The sequence below is a fragment of the Danio rerio genome, chromosome 9 (assembly GCF_052040795.2).
Source record: "Danio rerio strain M-AB ecotype USA chromosome 9, GRCz13ab, whole genome shotgun sequence".
Lineage (NCBI taxonomy): Eukaryota > Metazoa > Chordata > Actinopteri > Cypriniformes > Danionidae > Danio > Danio rerio.
The window spans coordinates 32,897,929-32,922,940 of record NC_141029.1 but is presented as its reverse complement, the minus strand read 5'-3'; the positions used below and the strand labels follow the sequence as shown (position 1 = coordinate 32,922,940).

The 25,012-nt window shown below is 34.4% G+C and overlaps 1 protein-coding gene across 24 annotated transcripts in view; it reads right to left on the bottom strand.

The window, feature by feature from the left end:
* The window catches only part of dachd (dachshund d), a 245,459-nt gene that overhangs the window by 6,731 nt on the left and 213,716 nt on the right, over positions 1-25,012 (bottom strand). For 18 of the 24 annotated variants that reach the window (XM_087267117.1, XM_087267115.1, XM_087267109.1 and 15 more), the window contains 4 exon segments: positions 15,704-15,849; positions 9,374-9,521; positions 5,914-6,057; positions 3,363-3,431 (listed from right to left, as the gene is read on the bottom strand). In XM_087267117.1, the coding sequence (XP_087123243.1) occupies positions 3,363-3,431; positions 5,914-6,057; positions 9,374-9,521; positions 15,704-15,849 (507 nt within the window). 24 annotated transcript variants of the gene reach the window in all.

Sequence of the window (25,012 nt, the reverse complement as noted above, 5' to 3'; positions counted from 1 at the left end):
ACTTGATTTAGTCTGGGAAAAATCACACTCCTTTCACTTGATCTTCATTTATTTTTACTAAAAACTTCCTTCACACACACACAAAAAATTAACTAGGCTAATCAAACTGGGTTACGGGGCTTTTACTTGCGACGGGGTATTAAAATACCATTTCCCACATTTCATAGCAATTTCCACACACTATTTTCAAAGGGAAATTGAGACCACTCAAGAAGACGTTTTTTTTTTTTTTTTGGTATGGCATGTGCTGCTGGGTACAATTAAAATAGACATCAGTGGTGAGCGACTTAACACTTAAGGTGTAGTTAAAATAGTGTGACTGAAACTTTCTGCAAATGGGCAAGTGGATTTCTGTGAAAGCAAACCAGATTGAAGCAGGTGCGTAAACACCCATAAACCCATGAAGTGTGTGTGCATTTCTCTGAGTGGGTGTGTTGTGCTCCTGTGAGGTAACTCCACTGTGGGTCATCTTCAGATAATGAAACTTCTTCTTATGCTCATTAAATTGCATTGGTCTCTGAGGTGCACAACATAGACAGGGTCTGCCTGTCAAGGGGGTCTATGTTTAAAATGTTTCTTTTCTTATATCCAATCTATTAAGCCGGACACCATTTTGACCATGAATATTCATTAAAAGACTCAAACACCCATGTTGTCTTATCCCGCAGTAAAATCTGTGATTCATTAATTTTTCTTCGACTCAGTCCCTTTATTCATGAGGGGTCGCCACAGCAGAATGAACCGCCAACTTATCCAGCAGTTGTTTTACACAGCACAGATACCATTCTGCAACCCAGTACTGGGAAACATCCATGCACACTTATTCACACACATACACTACGGACAATTTAGTTTATTTAATTCTCCTACACAACATGTCTTTGTACTGTGGGGGAAACCGGAACACCCGGAGGAAACCCACGCCTACACAGTGAAAAAATTAAACTCCACACAGAAATGCCAAACTGGTCCAGCCAGGACTCAAACCAGTAACTCTCTTGCTGTGAGGCAACAGTGCTAATCAATGAGTCACCATATCATCATCTGTGATTCACATACAGCTGAAGTCAGAATTATTAGCCCCCCTGTTTATTTTTTTCCCCAATTTCTGTTTAATGGAGAGAAGATTTTTTTCAACACATTTCTAATCATAATCGTTTTAATAACTCGTAATCGTTTTAATTGTAATAACTGATTTATTTTATCTTTGCCATGATGACAGTCACTAATATTTGACTAGATCTTTTTCAAGACACTTCTATACAGCTTAAAAAGACATTTAAAGGCTCAACTAGGTTAATTAGGAGGCAGGTTAGGGTAATTAGGCAAGTTATTGTATAACAATGGTTTGTTCTGTAGACTATCTAAAAAAATTAGCTTAAAGGGGCTAATAATTATGTCCCTAATATGTTTTTTTTATTAAAAGCTGCTTTTATTCTAGCCGAAATAAAACAAATAAGACTTTCTCCAGAAGAAAAAGTATTATCAGTCATACTGTGACAATTCCCTTGCTCTGTTAAACATAATTCAGGAAATATAAATAATAATAATAATAATAATAATATTAATAAATTCAAAGAGGGGCTAATAATTCTGATTTCAACTGTATATCTAGAAACCATTGTAAATGAAATCCCAACGAACTACCTAATCTGCGTTTGACCAAGATAGAGAAGTTGTCTTAGAGTTATGACACTACTTGCTTAACAGTCTTTTCAATTACACACATCAACATTAAAAGCATTAAAATGATCACAGAAGAGCTGGGATAACAGTTTGTAGTTCATGTATAAACAATGACATATATGGTAGCAATCAAATTAAAGCTCTTTAAAAGCACAGGTAAGAGAGCTAAGTTAAGTTGTTAGAATTATATTTTTAACCATTAGTTCAAAAGATTCATTCAAAAGGATGATTCATCTAGTATTGAAACAAGTAAATTCAGTTAAATTTGTTTATACAGTATTAGTGAACACTTTACATGACACTTTAAATTGTAATTAATTTCAAAAATTGTAGTACATACAGTATGGTTTTTCGCTAGATAAAGAGTTAAAAGTAACCAACAATGAAAATGAAATTAATACTTGTTAACATTAGTTATTACACAGCTGCCTGGAATACTTAATTCTGATTGGTCAGTCTCGACATTACAAGGTATGTTGTTCTTAGATAACAACTACTAAATAACACAGGCTCATTTGAGAACTTCGACTCACCATGACAGTCAGTAAACATGTTCACATCCAAATACTTGCATCCACATTCATATACATTAATCAGCATAATTGAGTACATCCCATTTTGAAAATGAATATTTTTATCCATTTCTCAATGAATATTGGTAATATATATTGGTGCGTTTGATCAAAACAGATTTATTAAACAGATATATTTATTAAAATAAAATTTTAGTCACAGAACATCTTTAGAAATGGAAAGAAAAATACAAATAAATTCATGCAAAGTATTGCAAATAAAACAAAAAACTACAACATGTCAACAAAAATGTACATATTATTTGTTTTTCTTGATTTTTGCTGTTTTTGAAAACGTTATTTAATATCTTTCCCTAAGGTATAAATTTGGTCTGCTAATTTTTGAACCATTATTGTAAGTTATTTTGTTAGGTTAGCTCCAGATTTGGCTTCAGTACTGACTAAACATACTATAGAAAATATAAATTTAAGTGAGAGATTTGTGAGGGGTGTACTCATATATGCTGAGCACTGTATATCTTCTCTCTGTTAAACAAAAATTGGGGAAAAAAAATAAACAGGGGGTCTAATAATTCAGGGGGGTCAATAATTCTGACTTTAACTGTATAAGACCTATTGCACTTTTACAAAAAAAGCCTCTATTTTAATGTCTGGTACAAAAGAACAATGAGACGAGAGGTATTGAACATCCATTTTTCTAAGTCGTACAGGTTTGGAACGACATTGTGTTGAACAAATGATGAAAGTATATCCATTTTTTGAGTGAACTGTCCCTTTAATAACATCCCTTTAATATATCCCTGCTGGTAAAAAGTACAAAACAAAAGTTGAATTTTAATTGACTCAGTGGGCTTGTTTAAAGTTTAATCTTCTCCATGTTCCTCATTTAATATCCTATCAAACTGCCTCACACACTCAGCTCTCCGAATCAGCAGACCGTGATATTGTCATACTGTACGTTTGCGTGATTTTTCCTGTCTAAAGATGTTTTTTTGACAGATCCCACTGATCTTGACCTTCCTCTTGAACTGTAGGGTCTGTGGCCCAGATGGCCGGCTGCATGCATGAACAGCAGGCCGAGTTAAAGCGAACCTCATATACTGAAGCTGAGCTCAGATTTATAGTCTCCTCAAAAACACGTACCTTGTATTGTCCTCTCAGCATCTGTTCTGCCACTGCTGCGGTCAGTCTCTATCTCCTGGGTCAACGAGTCTGGCGAAATGAAAAGATAATGACGATTAAACATCCATGACATCTGCGCTTAATTAGGGAAGTTTTTTCAAGCCTCGTCTTTGGTGATGGGTGGAGGGTGGATGTGCTTGGGTCGCTCAGGTCAGGGCCAAATTTGGCCAATGACTGGGTGGTGTTACGAATACTGAACAGAGAACTTTGCCACATATTATGCTTATCTTATGGTTCTTGCAAAGCTTGGTGGAGATCCAGCCAATATAGAATATGCTCTATCAAAAAAATTCTAAATTATTTTAGTACTTTTATACTATTAATGTTGCATCTCTTTTTGAAGTGCATGCATTAAGGTGTACATACATTGTAGTAACCTTAGGAATGGCAGCATGATGGAGTATAAGATAAATAAATGGGTTTTGTTTTGGGGGATATATATATATTTAGTATATTTGTCTGATTGTGAATAAATCAATAATTATGGAAGTGTGTTTAATTAAATTTATTATTGTTGTTTATTTTTCTGTCTAATTTAGTTTTTTTTTATGTTCAGATTAAATCTTTAAAATAAACTGCCATCAGATCAAAGTGTTTTACAATATTTGAAAACAAATTCATTTTGAATTTTGAGTTTTAATTTTAACTACTGTGCAAATTTACTACCCATTTGTTATTGTGAATTAAACTACTGCAAAACAGTTTTAAAACATTACAGGATTTTAACTTTCATTTAATTTAAAATGTAAAATTTTTATTTAAGTTCACAAATAATGTCACTGATTGGTGAAAAAACACACAAAATGATGTATTTTCAATTTAAAAAGTAATTGTGGACTGGATTTTTTTTTACCTTTTATTACTGTCTTTCAATGTCAATTGGCTTTGATGCATTGTCAGATTTTCATTTTTGATGCAATGTTAGATTTCCATTCTCCTCAATTTACTATTGGTTTGTGCCCCATTGACTTACACCATAATCACATTTATGGTGCATAAATACACAGTATTTGTTTTTATTTATTCCATGTAGGTCTGGGAGCTGAGATGCATATTTAGATTTTCTTAGATACATCAAGGTAAGTGCACGAATGTCACTCTCACACACTCACAGACACACATACACACACACACTTTAATTTGTTGTAATACTCTATATAAATCCAGAAACTAAGCTTTTGCACAGGTCTATCTAAAGGGCTAACAATGCAAACTGATGATCAACAGTAAAAGTTACAAATTTTACCTCTTTCCAACAGGGAAAACCACCAACAATCAAAAATGCACCATAATATGGTGTCATTGTTTTATAATAAAAAAAAGTTTTATAATGAAGGTCAATGGGGTAAAAAAGCCACAAAGAGTAAATTAGGAAGAAAAAAAATAAAATCAATCAAAAACAATGCATCAAAGGTCATGTTGATGACTTTGATCAAAGGTAAGAAAACAGTCCTCAATTACTTTTTATATTGAAAATAGATTTTTTTTTTACGAAATCACTGACATGATGGATGAATTTGGCAATTAAAGAGTTACAATTTTCTAAGCAATTTAGTAGTTTTGATCAGGACAAAGGTTGATTAACAGATTTAAGCAAAACATTTAGAAAAAAATATTTATCAGATGCATTTTTACAGCAGTTATTTGTAGTGGATGTTTTCATACCGAACATAACAAATGTGTAATAAATTTGCCAAGATTTTATCATAGAGCCTATTCTCAAAATATGTGTCAAAATAAGATTTGTCACCAAAAATCATTCTGATAGCTGAAACAAAGAAAGAGTTATGGCCAAATTATTACTCACAATTACCCCAGAGTGGATGAAAACATCCCCAACAGTATATAAGGGTTAAATATTGCAATTTGATAATGTGCTTTTTATTTAGTTTTTTATTCACATACTTATTATAGAAACATTACTATTTAACTTTTTTTCATTGACTTCATTGGTTATGTTTTAATCTAACATTTATATCTTATTTTATATAAGTATTATTTCAATTAATGAAAACATTATAATAGTTTGGTACAAAAGCTCTATTTGATCATTTTGAAATAAGAGTTGGCCAAGACTGTAAAATATCTGTTAAGACATGTTAACTAGTTAACCAATGCTAACAAGCTTTAACAGAAATCTTTGAATCATATCTGGGATCTTAATATTTAAAAATACATTGTATTGCTTGTATTGAGTTGGTCATAATTGGCATGTATTGCTCATAATTGAATGTTCTCAAATTTTATTTGAGCTTATTTCTGCAGAAAGTATTTATGAAGTTCTTTATATTTAATGATAAATAATTTTTTATAAATTATGTTTTTTTTGTTGTGTAATAGTTGCAAGTCTTGCATTAACGTAAAGCATTAATTTAGTAAAAATGACTGCCTTCCTATACAGTATATTATCTCCCACATACAGAAGCATATTTCATCAGATTACACTCATCAGGCAACTAACAAACCGGCTCTACATTGCAGTTATGCACACTATTTAAGTAAAATGTCTCACCATTGAGTGATCTGAGACTTTCTGTAGGTGATGTCTGTTTCAGGGTCTGCTCCGCCTGCTCTCGTCGCTTCGACTCATATTCCAGCGCCTCCTGCAATTTCCTCTTGGCTTTCTTCTCTTTCTTCAACCTTTTCTGAATGATCGCTGTGCGCAAAGAATACAGAAAAAGCAGCAGTCAAGGACCCCAGTCATATGCGGCGGCACATCTAATATTGAGGACCAAAGGAAGGAGAGCTAATTTTCAAACTCCCTCGGCGAGGGGAAAATTCATAGAAAAGTTGCAGCTGAAAAAAGAAAAACTGTTCTTGTTCAATGAGAAATTGACTGTGTCATTAGTGAAATAATTGAGCCAGCGATAACCTGGATTAACCTAGGTTAAAATGCCAATGAGACGGGGTTAAGGGAAACTTTCTGTAAAAAAGGAACGGAAAGAGGCGAGCTGAATATTAAACAGAAGAATGCTGGAGGGCTGTGGGCACATTTATAAGGATCCTTCTGTGAAACTGGCTTAATAAGCTCAATTTGATTCATTATGTAGGATAAATACATAGAACATGAGACTATTAAGCTGCATTTATAGCATTGCTTTTGTGCAGAAAAAAAAATCTAAATCTTTTATTGATGTCAAAATGTAGTTTATAATTATATGTTATACAGTAAGAGAGTATTGTAACTAGAGGCCATCTGTAATGCACATATCACTTTTAATCTCAAAGAGAGTTGAAAATTATTAGCTAAACTATTATCAATCTGCAGTCCAATCATGACTTTCCCTGGAGAAATATTGTGGCTCATTTAGAAACATTTACCACATAGATGACTTATTCATGTTTCCGCGAGTTTAACCACACTCACTTGAATAAAGGCTTTGTATATGCTTCTAATGCACTCATTGTCTATGTATGTAGTTACGGTAATATACTGTATTCCCACAAGCACTTCTGCGCGCATAATCAATATGTGCTCATGTATCGATCGTAATGTGAATATGCCTCATTCTGCTCGATTTATGACCTTGTCTCTATCACTTTGGCTGTACGCTTTTTTGTGTGCTTGTAATTAACAACTGAGCTTGTAGCACGGCTTTTCGGGTCATTTTATTGCACTTTTACACTAATTGCTCTATGCATTAAAATGATGAATTAAAGTTCACTTGTTATAGAGATTCCTGCATTTTCAGAAATAAAAACATGGTGTTTGCTCTTTGTGAAACTCATCATTAAGATTGTCGTGGGTGGTTGTTTATAGTATCAAAAGTAAAAACATAACAGGAATAAAATTAATGAAGTGTGTCACATGATACTTCAGGAATCGCCTAATAGCCAAATTGGTGCTCAATTTGAATTTTTATTGTTAACACAGTAGAAGATATATCTAATACATTTTGTTTTTCAGCATTTTAACAAATCATTTCGAGAGTTCACACTTAGCTGATGATTTATCATTAGCTTGTTTGGCATGCTGTCCCAGAAGAGAGACCTGAGCTTAAGGGGTCCTTGAGCCCAGAATGAGCACAGGTAGATCTCAGAAACTTCCTAGCTGAAGTGGTCAAGGTAAACTACTTTGAGAAGACAAAGTGTCCATTTGCTTAGTCTGTTACGTATGATGCATATCTTTGGACAGTTGGAGGAAATTAAAGAACCTGGGGGAAACCCTTGCGGACATGGGGAGAACATACAAAGTCCGCAGAGAAACACCCACTGGCCCGGCGAGGACCAGAGCCGACGGTGTTCTTGCTGTGGGACCATTGGGCCACCCAATCTATAAGTAAAAAGGAGGAGAAGAAGAGGAAGGATGGGTTTCTTCCAGACGAAGATAACATGTGGAATGAAGACTGTGGTATTTATTAGTAACTTAGGAATCATATGATTGGAGGATCATGATTAGCTAATGTGGGGCTGGATTACAGCTGAAGGTCTTTGCTTAATTTCTATCATTGTAGATGGGTTCAGGCTAGGCTCGGGCTTGCGCGATAAATGAACAGTCATGTGATGCATTTCGATTAGCGCGAGAAAGTAATCAAATTGTTTGTTGCAACATTAAAACCCATGCCTGAAAAGGTGAAACAAACGATGACGGAGAAGTCAAAAAGAGCTCATTTTGCTGAGTGGGAAAATGTACAGTAAGCTGACAAGGAAAATGATGAGGTCACTCGCTACATTGAAACTGCTGTCATGGAAAATGAAATGGTTGTTCTTGACTAGTGGAAGATGAACAAACAATTCTACCCAAAACAGCAGAGCCTTTATCTTAATTTTGTTATTGCCAAATACCCATCATAATTTAGAATTTATTTTAATTTGTTAGGAAAGACTTATTTTTATTGGTGTGTAGGCCAGTTTTTTAAGGCTAAGTGTATGTACCTACAGTAATTTAGAGTGCAGAGATTTTACAATGTTACAGAGGACTTATTTTATTTCTTTGTTCCCACGTCTAAGTAGCTTATCAATTTGTTATGAATAAATGATGTTAAAACACATATAAACGACTCAATTTTGAAAAAAGGCAACTAAGCTGTGTGCATGTGCACATTTGAATAATCATTTTTAAAAAGCTGTCAATCAAAATGTACTTTTCAGGTTTAGGCTAAATTCTGTCGGGCCTAATTTTTACGACCCAATTACAGCTCTAAACTGGATGTGGTAAATCATAAGCATGTGATGCTCTTAAAATTAGTTTATAAATAAACTGCACTTATTTGAAATATATATATATATTTGCTTGTTATATAAATATATATATATATATTTGCTTGTTTATAATATTAATCTCTTCAAATGTCTTCACAGCAATCCTTGCTGAATAAAACTATTTAACTTTTCTCTGATACCAAATTTTTGTACATAAAAGATAACTTTTACAATAACTTTTACTAGTCAGAAATTAACATGTATAATCAATCTAAAAAAAGAACAAAATTCAAAATAAGAGCACAAAAAGAGAACATTTTAAAAAAGTTCTGTTAAATTTCAGCTTTTATTAGTTATTGCTTTAATAACCACCTAGTAATGCAATTTTGCTTGCCTAGGTAAAACAGAAATATCATAAAAACTCCCCAAAGCAGGTAAGCAGCACTTACATTTAGGTAAAAATATGTCAAATATTATTTTATTGCATAACATACTGTTGTTTTAATATCATATGTAACACATTCTCAACACAATTAGTCAGACTGAGAATGTGCATTAATGAGCTGATTAAAATGAAGCACTTGAAATAAATAGATGTATATTTTTTAATGTGACTAGAAAAAAAATAGGCACTAATAAATATGATTCACAAGTGCAAATATAGCTCCTTAATGAAAAAGTTAATTTCTGAAATTGGGCCTTATCATCACTTTTTTAGAACTGAGAATTCAAGGTAATAAGAGATAAAATAAATTGTGCGTACGGCATGTGGTGTTAATGTGTGTGTGTGTGTGTGTGTGTGTGTGTGTACGCATTAAAGTAACACACACCTCTGTTCTTCTGCTCGACAGCCAGTTGTTTCTCCAGGGTTTCTCTGAGCTCTCTCTCTCTAAACAGCTCCATCTTCAGCTCCGTTTTCTCCAGCTGTACTTGTTTCTCCTGAGCACGAGCGTTATCAATCGCCACCTTCAGTAAACCCTGCAGGAGACAAACACACCTTACACACCTCCTCAGGAGTCAAGAAACTGTTTGAAAGGTTCACTATACGCTAGAGTGGTGCCACTTAAACATTCAAACATTAAAAAGTATATTGAAGAAACTGTCTTTGTCCATACGATGAAAGCCAGTGATGGACAGACAAACTTTTTTTTGTTAATTAATAAAAAAATTACAATAATAAATGAATACATTTAAATTTAAATCAATTAAAATAATCAAAGAAAAAAAATACATTTTTAATTCTAAAATTTTCAATAAATCCAAAACACCAATAAATTAACATTTGATATTTAATTTAGAAGCAACCCAGCAGACACACTATGTCAAAAGATATTAATATTAGGTTAGGTTTAGGTCCCCAGTGTCTAAGAACAACGTTATTTTGACGTCCAATAACAACCTGAAATGACGTTGATGTTTGGTTGATTTTAGGTTGCGTTGGAAAAAGTGAAGAAAATACAACGATGAGCCAACATCTTAAACTGATGTCATATTGACGTCAAATACTGACATTTATTCGTCAGGTATGGCAACCAAAATCCAACATCTGATAGACGTCATAGTGGTAACATCCACACAACGTTACGCTGTAACATCATTAGACGTTGATATTTAGTTGTTTTTAGGTTGCTTTGGGAAGTAACCAAAATGGATTGTCTGTCCGAAGTTGGGTTTTGGTTTTTATTTTTAAACAAAATGCAATGTCCCAAGATGTTGGGGTACAATGTCAATCTGACATTATGTTGGTGTCATGCACCTGCTGGGAGGGTTTTGAGGCAGTTTTCAGATGCTTAGATCTGTTGTGTGGTACATTATTGCAGATTTTAGACAGTCACAGAAAAACAGCATAATAAACAATGTTTTCAGCATTTGTGCTAAAAAATATTTAACATGAAAATGTGCAGTGACTTTGGTCAAAACACGCCCAAACTATCTCCAAATAAGATCTTCCGTTAAACTTACAGACCTATATATATATATATATATATATATATATATATATATATATATATATATATATATATATATATCATGTCACATATACATATATATGTATGTAAAATATCACTTTGGTAGCCATTGTTTGTTTAAAGTCTTATAGAAGTCAACTTCTAGTTTCTCCTTTTCTATGACATCATGCATGTCATCACAGATGGCAAGCCATAATTGTTTGGGAAGCAATGTGTAGTCTAACAAATATTCTTGTTCATGACACAAGACTTTACAGGAGGATTCAAAACTGCATAATCAGAAACAGTGATTATCATAACATAAAAATACTAGATAGTCCAAACCTACAGTATCATGTCTTGACAGCAAAATGTCATAAAATGTCATGGATCGAATATAGGACTTTTAAACTTCAGTAGCAAGTTCTATAAGAAAGATCAAACAGCTGCTTGTCTCAAAACAACACTTAAAGAGGCATTTTCTACACAAACGGTGCGGTGACCATTTCAAAACAATTATTCCCTGTACGCATGCAATTAAGCCAAATGCAATGGGCTATATCATACTAATTGTTCCTTCGTATGACCCCAATTTAGACTAAGTTGCTTTATCTCAATTTTCTGCTTGGGTTCGTTTTGTTGATTTGTGTGTGAATGTTCAATCAAAACATTACCCTGAAATCATGATTAAAGATGACTGACTGAACTGAGTCCTGCTAATTAACAATGGGGCCGAAAGCGGCACGATAGATCTGATGGCCATATCACAAGAGCAATGAGCAAACCTCTCACTCCCCATACTGTACCCACATCATTAGTCTCAGAGGCGGTGTTAATCAACTACATTCATCTTTCTGACTGGGTTTTACTTGCATGACAACCAACAGTGGTGATCAAGGGAGTCGTGCTGAATTTATGCGGCTATGCATTTGTTTTGATGTACCCAGAAAAAAGTATTATATTAAAATTTTTTTTGACATCTCCATGAATCAAGGGTATGAAGTTAAAGAGTTGATTCTTATTATAACAAAACTGAAAATTGAAATTTATTAGGTATGGCTTTGAGTAATATTTATTTACTCTATATGAGGAGTAAAGAAATGCGTATTGATTTTTGCCGCAACTCTATTTCTAATGCTTCCACTACTACTATAAACAGTACGGCTATTGAGATAGTGAGTAAGTAATAATACCTAGGCACCATTTTGGATGAGGAAACTGAACTTTAAGGCCAACATTAATTTTATCTTTGAAAAAGGCAAATCAAAGACTGTTCTACTTGAGAAAGTAGGAATTTATTGTGGAAGGAATTTAGAAGGAATTTATTGGAAATAAATTTATTGTGGATAGACCTTTTCTTGGGACATTTTATTCTTCTTTTAAGTCTTTTTTAACTTTTGCATATTTTAAATATGCTGCTATGGTAAAAACAGACTTTCAAAAGTTGTTCATCAATCTCAAAAGATCTTGGGCATAAATCTTAATAGTATTGGACAAGTGTATGAGGTGAGAGTCCTAAAGAAGGCTATGTCCATTTTAGCAGACGAGAACCACCCACTTTATTTAAAGTTTTGCCTTCTGCCATCAGGCAGAAGGTATACTTATTCTAGATGAGTAAGATCCAACAGATATTTGTATTCATTTGTTCCAACTGCAGTTCGGTCATTAAACAAGCCTTAAGTTATTTTTTCTCTTTCCATGACTAATTTTATTGTTTACTGTTATTTTTTACTGTTAATTTTATGTTGTTGAGTGTGACTTGTTGCTGTCAACTGTCGGCTATTGCTGTAAACCTAATTGCCAATAACAATTGACAATAAAGACATTCTAATCTATATCTATCTATCTATCTATCTATCTATCTATCTATCTATCTATCTATCTATCTATCTATCTATCTATCTATCTATCTATCTATCTATCTATCTATCTATCTATCTATCTATCTATCTATCTATCTATCTATCTATCTATCCATCCATCCATCCATCCATCCATCCATCCATCCATCCATCCATCCATCCATCCATCCATCCATCCATCCATCCATCCATCCATCCATATATATATATATGTTTTTTTTTTCAGGATCCTGTGTGTAGGTTAAATAATTTCACTTTTATTTTAAAGAATGTTTGCATTCCATTTAATGTAAAATCATTAAACAAAAAGATAAAGAAAGCTGAGAAAAATGCTCACTTTAGAAGAAAATTTTCAGAAGGCCCTTTTCAAATTATTTTAATCTAATATGTTTTTGGTAATTTTTATTTTACTCTATTAAGGACTGAAAACATTTCATCCAGATTTCAAATAAAATATGATCATTCAAAGCATTTTAAAGAAATATCTTTCTTATTTTTATCACTGTTCATTAAGAAATAAAAACTACCAGTAATTACGTTACCAGTAATACTGACTTGTATATGATTGTTTGTGTTTTTTCTCTTTTGCGAGCTAAAGTGTGTGCTAAATGATTATCCGTGAAGAGCATAAATATTTCTTACTGCATGAATGTTTGACTTCATCTCAAGCGTGATGATACTATCACTGCACATCGCCATCCGTTCACTATATTTTCCAAGCGGCGGCTTAAGATTGCCATAAATTGTGATAAACAACTCTTTGTGCCATCTCCTTCCATTATGTGTAATCTTGAGCATCACTGCTGTTTACTGTGTTATGACACAAGACATGATAACATCATGACATCTGTCATCTGGCCAGTCCACAGTGAGCTAAAATAAAACATTACTATAGCAACCAACGTCTGCCACAGATCAAAAGGAAAGCGTGCTGCCACTGATAGTGATGTTTTATTGGAATTAATATACTCACTCATGGTTTATTTTAGACTTTGAGTTTGGTTTATTTGAATGTTCATTTAGCAGTTTGTTTAATTTTGATAAATATATCAGAACTAAAGCTGGACGATATTGAAAAAATCTAATACTGAGATATTTTGTTTTGCTGCGATTTATATTGCGATAATTTCACCAGATGATTTGAATAGCTCTATTTGACAAGATTTTATTAATTTACATCGACCGGGATAATAAAGTATTTTTTATGCAGCGCATCAGCATAAGATATAATAAATTACAAGCATATATAAAAACGACAGATCAAACATTTTAAATAAGAAGTTAAATAAACGGGAGTCTAGCAGCATTCAAGTATAGATATTGTACAGTCAAACATAAAATAACATTTTTAACAATAATATTTCACAATATTTCATCTCTGGGCAACACAGTGGTTCAGTGTTTAGCACTGTCACTTTACAGCAAAAAGGATCGCTGGTTCAAGTGTCGGTTGGTCCAGTTGCCATTTTTGTGTGGAGTTTGCATGTTTTTCCCGTGTTTGTGTGGGTTAGCTCTGGGTGCTCCGGCTTCGCCCACAGTCCATAAACATGAACTAGGTGAATTGGATAAACTAAATAGGCCATAGTGTATGTGTGTGGGCGAATGTCAGAATGTATGGGTGTTTTCCATTACTGGGTTGACGGTTCATCATGGCAACCGCTGATCAATAAAGGGACTAATCCGAAGGAAAATGAATGAATGAATGAATCTTCATCTTCTAATCTTTGATAAATAATGTAACCCTGCAATGGGACTAGTGTGCATACACATACAGTATGGCAATAATGATGCTTAAATGACATATTGTTCAGCCGATATTAGAACAGTTGAAAAACTTTAACTAGTAGTAGAATGGTATCATCTGGTCTTGGTCTCCCTACAGTACATTCTCATTCAAAATATAGACTCTAAAATAACAAGGTTCCAATTTGACTGTAATGCCATAAATCAACAACTTGCTGTTCTCCAAAGAAAAAGAGCAGTTCTTAATAGAGCCGTTTATCTTAGAGTAAAGAACATTTTTATTAGTATTATGAACCCTTTCAGCTATAAAATAATCTTTTGTGGAATGCAAAAGTCTTATGATCCATCAATGCCAAAAAAGATTCTTTATTTGCAAGAGTGTATAATCAGCATACCATTTTTAATCAGTTGTTTTTAAGAACTGGCATCAAGAGCATCAATTTGTTTTGTTTTATTTTAATAAAATAATGTACTGTAAAATATAAATGCCAGTGTGTATAAATATATATATACACTGCTGGTCAAAAATTTGGAAACAGTTTTATTTCTTTCATGTTTTTTTTGTTTAAGAAAAGGATTCTGGCCATGAAGGTGGCATTTATTAAGTGTAAAAAAAAAAAAAAAAGTTAAATTGTTAAATATTCATGAAAATTTTTAATAACTGCCTTCTTACTGTATGCAGTTTCAAATGAAAATATTACTCAAGGCATTATTGCTTTTATTACAATTACCATTAATAATGATGATGATAATAATAATAATAATAATAATAATAATAATAATAATAATAATAATAATAATAATAATAGAGTGATTTCTGAAGGATCATGTGACTGAAGACTGGAGTGATGAAGCTGAAAATTCATCTTTAAAATTACTGGAACAAATTATTAAATTAAATGATAAACTACTTTTGAACAGTTATTTTATAGTGCAATAACATTTCGCAATTTTACCATTTGTACTGTAGTTTATAAATAAATGCAACCTTGGTGAGTAGAATAAGCTTATTTTAAAACATTTAAAAGTCCTACTGATCCCAAACCAGTTTTTTTATGTTGTGTTTTAAGGGAGTTGCATGGCAATTAATTACATTTATTCTTGTTTTAATGTATTATTAGTTTTAATCCATTTATAAACCATTAACCAATTTTCATGCAGTAAAAAAATTTTTTGAGCACAAACCAGAAATTCGAACTGTCCAGTATAGACTGCCTTGAAGCACAGACTCTGACCATTTTGTCAGTCACTGTGGTCAAATACTTCCACTAGAAATCTGATTCAATTTCAGAAAGTCACGAAACAAATACTTTTTAAATGTATCTATTTGGCGTTCTGTGTTCACATAGCAATACTCAAATGATTATTTATTAATTTTAAAATATATATGGGTGATTGGGTTTGGCATCAGAGATGTTGAAAACCACAGCTCTAAAACAAATGTCCACTTGCCATTCAGCATTTTATGCTTTGTCACTGGTCTGAATATTGCCAGTTCAATATTTAGTAAATCATATGAATTAACAAGGAAATGAAATGGCTCAAGAAAGACTATACATGATGTACCATTTTCCACTATAGACCTTCAGACAGCAAAGTCTCTCACCTGGATGTTAGTCAGCAGGGTTTCTATAGACGACAGGCCATCAGGGAAGAGGAAGGGTGAGGGGAATCCTGGAGGTAAAGTCTGCCCCGCCAGCGACAGTCTCTCATAGCTGTCTCTGGCTGTCGGCGTGCACATGGGAATTTCTTCTGGTGGCAAACAGACAGAAACATACACATTCAGCACAACAGACGACACACTCCATGTAGTGCTGCGCTGTAAAATAAATCATTATTTTCCTGAATTGGTGTTTATACACCCAGATTGTTTGTGAGATGTAAAATTAACATCTATACAAGCATGCCCAATCAAGCACATATGATTGATAGCCCATTCTGTCACTGTCACACGGCACTCTATTATTGATGCTTCTGTATTTATAGCCACTATAAATGCTTGGGAGATTTTACATAAAGATAGAACGAGAAGCCCCTCTAGAAAAAAAGGGTCATTTGCATTTTTGGAAAGCATATATTCTCGGTAGCATGGAGGGCACAGATATGCTGGGAGAAAAAAGCCCACCCGTTCCATATGGCGCTAAAACTCTGTGATAGGAAAAGACGGCACTCAAGCAGATGCATATGGCAAGCTGAGATTATCAAGGGCTCTGGCTTCTCAACAAAGGCCATATGGCACAAGGTGGTGAACCCTCATTGACCATGTTTCAACACTACTGCCGCCCCCTCAGCAGACTGGCAATGCCATTTTGGGCAAATGAATTAAAACCCTCGGAGGAATCGGTGCATAAAAAATCAATATGATTGGATTAGATTCAAAAAGGAGCGCAGCAGAAGAAAACAGAGGAGTAAAATAAATATCATTTATTTCCTCTCAGTCGATGGTTGACACATAAATGTGCAGGTGTAAAATGTCACAGGTGGGGCGGCTGTTAAAACCCTCTGGAAATAAAAGAAAAAGGATTTTATGTCTGCCAGACAAATAAAAACAGGGGCTGGCACATTAAAGAGTATATATTTTATCGCCTAGTCCGTTGGGACTTCTTGCTGAATGTCATAAGGAGAGAAAACGCTGGGAAGAGCACTGTAAAGTCTGCAGCATGTCTTCACAAAACAGCTTTCCAAGATTAATCACCATGTCTACTTGTTAAACATCGTGCGTATGGTAAATGAAAGCAATTTAAAGTACCCTATGTTAAAAAAATAATGAAAAAATGAAAAGCTATTTATAGTGTTGTAAACAGTTATGTTGCAATCAATATGCATTACATTTACATTTATACATGTGGCAGACATTTTAATCAAAATCAATTTACAATGCATGCAATATATTTTAACAGTATGTGTTTCCTGGAACTGAAAACCATGACCTCTCAGTTGCTCTAGACCTGTTTGACCCTCAGCTATGGGAAAACTGCAATAAAAATTGTTTCTGCTGTTATCATACAATTTCAGCAATGTATACGTAACATAACATTAATTGCATGTAAAATGTCTACTGTAATGTTTCAAATAACTAAAAAAAATTGAAGAAATGTTCCATTGCTGTTCAGTGTAAAATATATAATTATTTCAAATTGAATGCATTGAAGTATATATTTTACTATATGTTTAATGACTTAAACATTTTTGCTGACAGATGGGTAAAACCTATACTGCAGTTTGAAAGGCAGTGAACAAATATGAAAAATGATAGTAGTCTTTAATTCATCAAGATGTATGGTGGATAAATTAATGATACAATGAATTACATTTTAATGAATATCTTCTGTAAATCATTGTAAGACTGCATAATAGTCATTATAAAAAAGGAATAATAATAAAAGCTGTTTTACACTTCTAGAGCCCTATCATACACCCGGAGCAATAAGGTGCAATTATGCATTTTTCAGTTTATTTATGACAGTTAGGATTTTTATTATAATGTTGTTACTATTTTCAGCAGTATTATTTATTATATCCATATTTATATTTGTTTTATTAAAATTTTTTTAGATTTATCCATCTGTCAGGTTTTGGAGATGCATGCATCCCCATATAGGGCATAAGAATAGAACGTGTGTTTGAATGTATGCAACCCCACACTTCGTTATTATTGTTCATTTATCTGTTTGTTGGATATTAGAACTTAATTTAGTAATAGGTTTAAAACAGATATTTGCACTTAACAAACAAATTAAATATGTAGGCAAATGGATGTCTTCACTGGAGTGCAAACAACACCGTTTCCTTATTCATGAAAGTCAAGGAGTAAACAGTAAAAAGTAAAAAGAAAGTAAAGAGGCCAAATGGAGGAGGCTTGTTCTTTATCTTTGCGCTGCAGATGGTCTGTTTAGCTTTTTTCTCGCTAGTGAAGCATTCAGTTTTTCCACTTACAAAGTTCGCCATGTAAATAGCAAATGCCTCATTGCTTTAATGCACGTTTTGCTCAAAACATACCCATAACTCAATAAAAGAATAAGCACAACCCTGTTAGACCATGCGTCACAGTGCAAATTGAATTTTTCCATCCTTAAAATAGCAAAGTGGATCTGGACATGCCCTTAATACTTTTGCGCCATGCGCTTTAGACTTTGCCCCTAGATCTCTAAACTAAAGCCCCTAATGTTTTAATGCTCCAAATAAAAACATCACTGTACGCACATCAAGAAAATTCTTGAAGGTGAGTACTCAATCAAGCCAAACTCAATAGAAAAACTCTTTTTTTTCTGCCACTTTAGCTCTCAAAAGACAAATTTAATTGGACAACATCTCAACCTACATGGTCTTCACCAGGTTAAATGCTCAATGCTCCAAACACCTTTTGTTCTTGATTCATGCATGAAATTAGTATAGCGATTAAACCTATGTTTGTTTCAGTTACCATTTAAACTTACATACAACCACTAGGTAGCACTCATTACATAAAACAAAAAAAGTTTTCTATTCCTCTGAGCATGGGAGCAGCATCTGAAAGTGAATAACATGAGCTTGGATACTGAACAGACACTGGGTCCTCTGGGGCCCAAATGTAAAGCAGATTCCTGTTCACTTCCTCCGATCAGCCACCAGTGCCTGTCAGTGCCCTGATGACATCATCTGCCATTCATCAGCTCTGTCAGGGCAGACCTGTGCCATCTGCTGCATGGACCATCATAACTCACACACACACACACACATACACACACACTGGCCATCAAAACTCCACATCTATCTTAACAGTCACTGCCTTATACAAGCTATCACAGAGCTACATCCATCACTACAAACACACATGTGTACAGGCCTCCATCTACACATACACAGACAAATATGTACAAACAGACTAGGATAAGTCACTTTAAAGCACACAGGCCTGAGCTGACACTATCTTCACACTGTCATAGCCTGCTGCCAATCACAGCTAAAGTATACATTCTCTCTGATAGACAACAGGCCATGTCCACAAAAATCCACAAATACCACAACATGAGACAGATTCAGACCATCTAAAGGCAGGAAACAATGGATGATACATAAGTCTATAATATAAATGTAATGCATTATGAAAGAACAAAATAAGCTTTTTTGATACATACTGTTGTACATCATATTTATTTGGGAAGCATTACAGATTGTTACCATATTTATTTCCATCACTATTAAATACAGATATATTTTTATGTCAAGGTAATATTTATTTGTGGACAAGTGGACACGTTGAAGCTTAGTTGTAAATGTTTTAAGCTTAAATGTTATTTCTAGGGTAGATGAAACTTATTCAGTTGTATTGCCTTCTGATGAGCCACAAAAAAAAAGTACTAGCAGAAATGTTTATCACGCTAGCCAGACAGGATTTCAATTTGCTGTCCAAAATTGTACATTTAAATAGAAAGTTTAAAAAAGCAACTGTCTTTTAAATGATTTTAAGACAAAACTAAAGCATTAAGTGAAGTTTTTTGGCTGTGAGAGCACAAACAAAAGGTGTCGCTTTGCATAAAATTCTCTGTTTTCTCCTTTTTTAATTTAACACAGTAAGGGTACGAATAAATATATTATTATTACTACCCCCTCTACTGCATGCATTATGATAAATCTTTTTTATAATGGCTTAACTTGAAGTGCTGTAAAAAGTGTTTTTAGAAAAAACAATTTTTGGAAATTTTTCATTTTTGGTACTTCATGATATGTTGCCATATGGCAACAACATCCAATAGTGGACAATAATGATAATAATCATGTAACTAGCTAACAATGTTTATATGTTATACTATATACTATGCTACGCCTGTCTTATATGCCACTAAGCTAACTTAACTGGACTTTCTGTATCACTGCTTTTATCAAATGTCCAATCTACATCAGTCACTAAAACCATCTCATCCTCACTTTCATCTGCAGGATGAGCCAGTTCTGTCCATTTCTTCTTTCACCTACCATAGAACATGGTGGGGCTTACTAATACACTGTTCTCTGTATTTATATCTAATAAAAAGTAGTATTGCCATTAAAATTTGATTTTATCCATAACTCAAATGCCTAATCAACATTACTACAAGCATCCATATTGTTATTGTTACAACTTAAAAGATCACAGCAGACCTTGCTTGCTAGCTAAGCTATTGCAATATTGCACATTTTACTATTGCACAGTGTAGCCATTTGGCAACGCATACATTTGATCGAATCGATTTACAAAAAAACGAATTTGATAAAAACTTCGAGTTGTGAAAATGTAATCATAACTTACTGGAGGTGATGTTTCAGATTTTTTTGTCAATCTGACATAATTTGATCCTTTATTTTTATTGACATTTACATTTGCATTCAGTAATTACTGACATTAAATGCAAGTCTGTCAGAAATCACGCCACAGAAAAACATGTCATGTGACTTAACCAAAGCACATCATTGGCTAAACTAAAGTCTTCTCTTTCCAACCAAAAAAATAGAATGTTGGTCTCAAAGAAACAGTGGCAGGGAATTTAACATAAATATCTTGTTGCCCTATGGCATCACTATGCGGTATAAATATACTTTTATAGAAAATGTTATTAAAAATTTGATAATCATTTTATAAAAAATATGGTCCCACTTTATATTAAGTGTCCTTAACTACTATGTAATTGCATAAAAAAATAAATACAATGTACTTACTGTGTTCATAATGTATTTGAGAACACTTGTGGTGCACTTGAGTTGGTATAGGGGTTGGGTTATGGACAGGTTTGCTGGTATGGGTAGGTTTAAGGGTGGGTTAAGGTGTAAGGGATGGTCAACAGTGTATTTACAAATGTAAATACAGAAGTTAATTAGAGATGTAATTACATACAGGTATTTAATCAAGCATAAGTACACAGTAAATACATGTATTTATACAATAAGTACATTGTAACAAACTATTAATTCCTATGAAAGTACATATTAGTTAAGGCCACTTAATATAAAGTGGGACCAAAAATATTTTTAAAAACAATAAGCCCATTAAATAATGTTTAGTATTTTAGAATAATTAAATTTATTTTGACATATTTCATTGTGTAGAATATATTAAAATGTATATTTTTTTACTCTACTACTATATGTGTGCAGAGTCTTTCACAGGTTTCTAATCATTTACATATAGGGTGAATTTGTCTATTTTTAAAGGACAGACATCATTCTATAAGGTATGTTGTTTTTGACTTAATAAAGTCATAATATTATTATATTATATTATATTATATTATATTATATTATATTATATTATATTATATTATATATTGATAATATAATATAAAATAATGTTGTTAAAAGCCATACATTTCTTCTGAATTTCAGTTTAAGTCACAAACCCCAGAAACAGGCCCTCATACAGAATTAATATGTGTTTATATGACTCCCTAAATCATGCACAAACACGGCACGACTCGAGGAGCCCCACTCCTGCCATCAGTATTCACTAACGCCAGCCAAGGCTTGGTAACAGCTGGTCCGACATTAATTAGTTTAAAGTATTTATTTCAACCATCTCCGCAGCAGATTGCAGCAAAACATAAGAGATTATTCCGAGCATCTGCAAATGCCCTGGAAACATTCAGCCAACCAACAGTTGAATATCAGCCGCCACTATTAAGACTTTACGATTTGAAATTCTTGGCCGAAGAAAAGGCCAAGAGGAGTGCTGGGAACCCATAGAGGGTCTCTCCTCAATTTAACTAGCATTTTACTCCAGTTCATTAGCAGCCAACTAATGGAAGTGCATTTGCTTGCAATCAAATGGTAAAAAAAGAACATGTTTTTAATGCAGTTTGGATGCAGCTTTGTGCCATAATCAACAAATCAAGTCAACAAAGTGAATTACATGAATTACTGAATACGCTCTATGTTTTCTTGTCTTTGTCACATTCACGGCTCTGATTCTGTAGATGCCAAACATGCAGCAAATCAGCAAATGAGAAACAATAGAGGAGAATTGGATGTCAGAAGCCTGTATTTGGTTTGCAGCCACCGTAGTCCTGGATTTGGTGTTGGCATTAATAATACATCATTGCTTAAACCAACTTCTGCTTTAGACTCAGCAGGACCTCGCCGCAAACACAATACTGGATCACAGGGTGGTTCATATTGCTTTGTTACTAGGAAACAATCTGTCATGCATTAGAAAGCAAACAGCACATTTCATCTCAAATGACCAATTCGGCTCTCAAATAACCGAAATTTGCAATTTTTTTGGTCTGTCTCCATTTACATTAGCCACACTCGAGCGCGATTGTGTCTGTGAGCGTTCTCTTGTTTCGAGCGCCCCATTTTGGCCTGGCTCGAGCTGTTTATTTCCTGCCATTGGTCCAGAATCATTGACTTGGACTTAATTACAGTGCCAGACGCCAGCATGATGAAGAGAGCGAAGGAGAGGGCTGTGTTTTCCAGGTGATATTTCTCCACCGGGGCTGCCAGCAGCAGCTGTGACAGGTCCGTTTGCAGCTTTCTGCCTCAAAAAAATCTTTATGAAATCCTTTTAGGTCAGCCGTGTCACAAATAACATTCCACGCGCAACTGTTTCGCTGGATAATAGGAGCCGCAAATAAAAATGGGACGCTGTAAATACGACGCATTTGGAATGAAATGCCATAATTTAAAACAACGCACATACTCACAATCGCGCGTAAACATAAGCGCACAAACACACACGCACACACATGCTGCGTTCCTCCCTCCCATGGCAGCAGTGGGAGTCCTTGACAGTGTGGTAGCAATGATAAATCACCTTTCCTGTTAATTCTCTCAGTCCTTATGTGTTGTGTCGCTAAAACAGGGGCTCGGAAATCGACTTGACAAACTATGAATGTAAAAAATATCACTTGGAAGGATCTGGGCTTATCTCCAATTTACATGTTATTAGATTTGTATTGTGAGCGGACAAGGCTGCACTGAGAAAAAGGGGAGAGTGAAAAGAGATGTTGGCGATAAGAGAAGATAAAATGTCTCAAACCTCTCTCGAAAGTCTTTGATATCTTTGATGGAAAGTCATGACAAGGAGAGCGTAAACCACTTCACCGATTTTTAATATGATAGACAAGGCACTCTGTGATGAATTGAAAGGAAACCTTGGGAAATTTAGCAACATTCTCTCAATAAATAGCTTTAATTGACCTTGGGAGCTGAAAATGTGCCATATGTTGCAAGTTGCAGTGTTTGAATTGAGGTCCCAGCGGACCTTTCAGCTGATTTCTCCAATGAAGGCACTGAGCCGGAGGAGGGAGAAAGAGAGAGAGAGAGAGAGAGAGAGAGAGAGAGAGAAGGGGAAAAGCATTGCAGCATTTGGCTAGCCAGTCACTGTGATATATTGACAGGTGAAGCCTGTGTCCTTGCAAACCTGTGTTCCTCGCAGCAGGAGAATTGAATGTTTAAAACGTGGAGGATGTCAGTTCCCCTCTCCGCAAAGGCTGCCGCTGCCTACAGCAGACAATTACATTTTATTTGACCTGCCAATGGGGCTGAAGAAGTTGCCTCCTTCCAGGGGAGTGGTTATGACCTTTCAGTCTCATAAATGGAGACAACAGCGCATTACACAGAGGCTAATCTTTAAAACTGCATCGTCTACTCTCTCTTCTGCATTCCATTAAATATTTCAGCAGCAAACTGTTTTTATTGACCTAACTCAAAGCTTATATTGCCCACAGTTAAAATGCCAGTGTCCCGTTGCTGCCCATTTCCTTTACTGGTCTGTATGATGTATGTATCTGACTGATTGTTTATATGATTAATCATCAAAGCAGGCAGATTATTAATTATAAGATCACCAATAATATATTTAGAAAACCAATATGTAGGCCAGAATCAGTATTTAAATCTAACCATATTCTTATCGGACTTCCACTACTTTCTGCCTTCTAATGCACTGCAACTGTCATAAATAAAAACTAAGACAAAATATCCTCGAACTGTAAAACATTAGAGTTAGTGAAAGTTGAGTTATAATGTAAAGTCTATATGGATATAATAAAAAATTAGAAATAAAAAAGCACAGTGTAGTATGTAAGATGTATTGGTATAAACATTATGATGAATCAGTTTGCAAGGACAAAATCTGAATATTTAAAAGCTTTAAATATAGCAATAGAACAACGACAGACTTACAGACAGATGGACGGACAGACGCTTATATTTAAAGATTTGGTTCTTTGCAAAAGACTTCTTACCAGATGTTATGAATGCATCACTACATTGCAAGTGCAGTAACTAAGGTACAGAACAAAACAGAAAAACAAGAAAACGTCAAAAGAAATGAAAAGGAAAGCATTTTACCTTCACAGCATGTGTACACATGCAGACCACAGCGAGAAATGTGTGCTGTGATCCGTAGTGGGCAAATTCCTTTAGAATGACTTAAAGGTGCATATGTTGTGCATATGGGCACGGTGAACACAGACACTATGGCATTTGTGTTATGGAAATACAGCTTTCTACATCCCTGCTCACACCCACTTGGCTTTGCTCTTTTCTGCTCTTTAATTTCGAGATGAAAATTAGCCATTACCAAATTCCTGCTGAGAGTCAAAGTCAAGTGCTGGAATCGGTCGGCCCTGGATTAACAGGTAACATTTGGCTTGGAAAGCCTTATCTCCGAGAAATGCACTGTGGTGTTTCTCTCTCTCTCCCTTTCTCTCCACTAATGTTCCCTACACTTAGAGATTAAATCGCTTGCTGCACAAACCCATTTGAGAGCACCAGGAAGGTGAGGGGGATAATCAGCACAGGCACTGGGCCGTGTTTCCTAAACGCGCTCCCAAACATTACTGTGCACGGGCATAAAATTAGCGTCGGGACCTTAAAACGCTGACATTTCGCATGACTTTTGGGAAAGTGACACCATCATATTTTCTTGTAGGATATCATTAAATTTCAACTGCCCTGT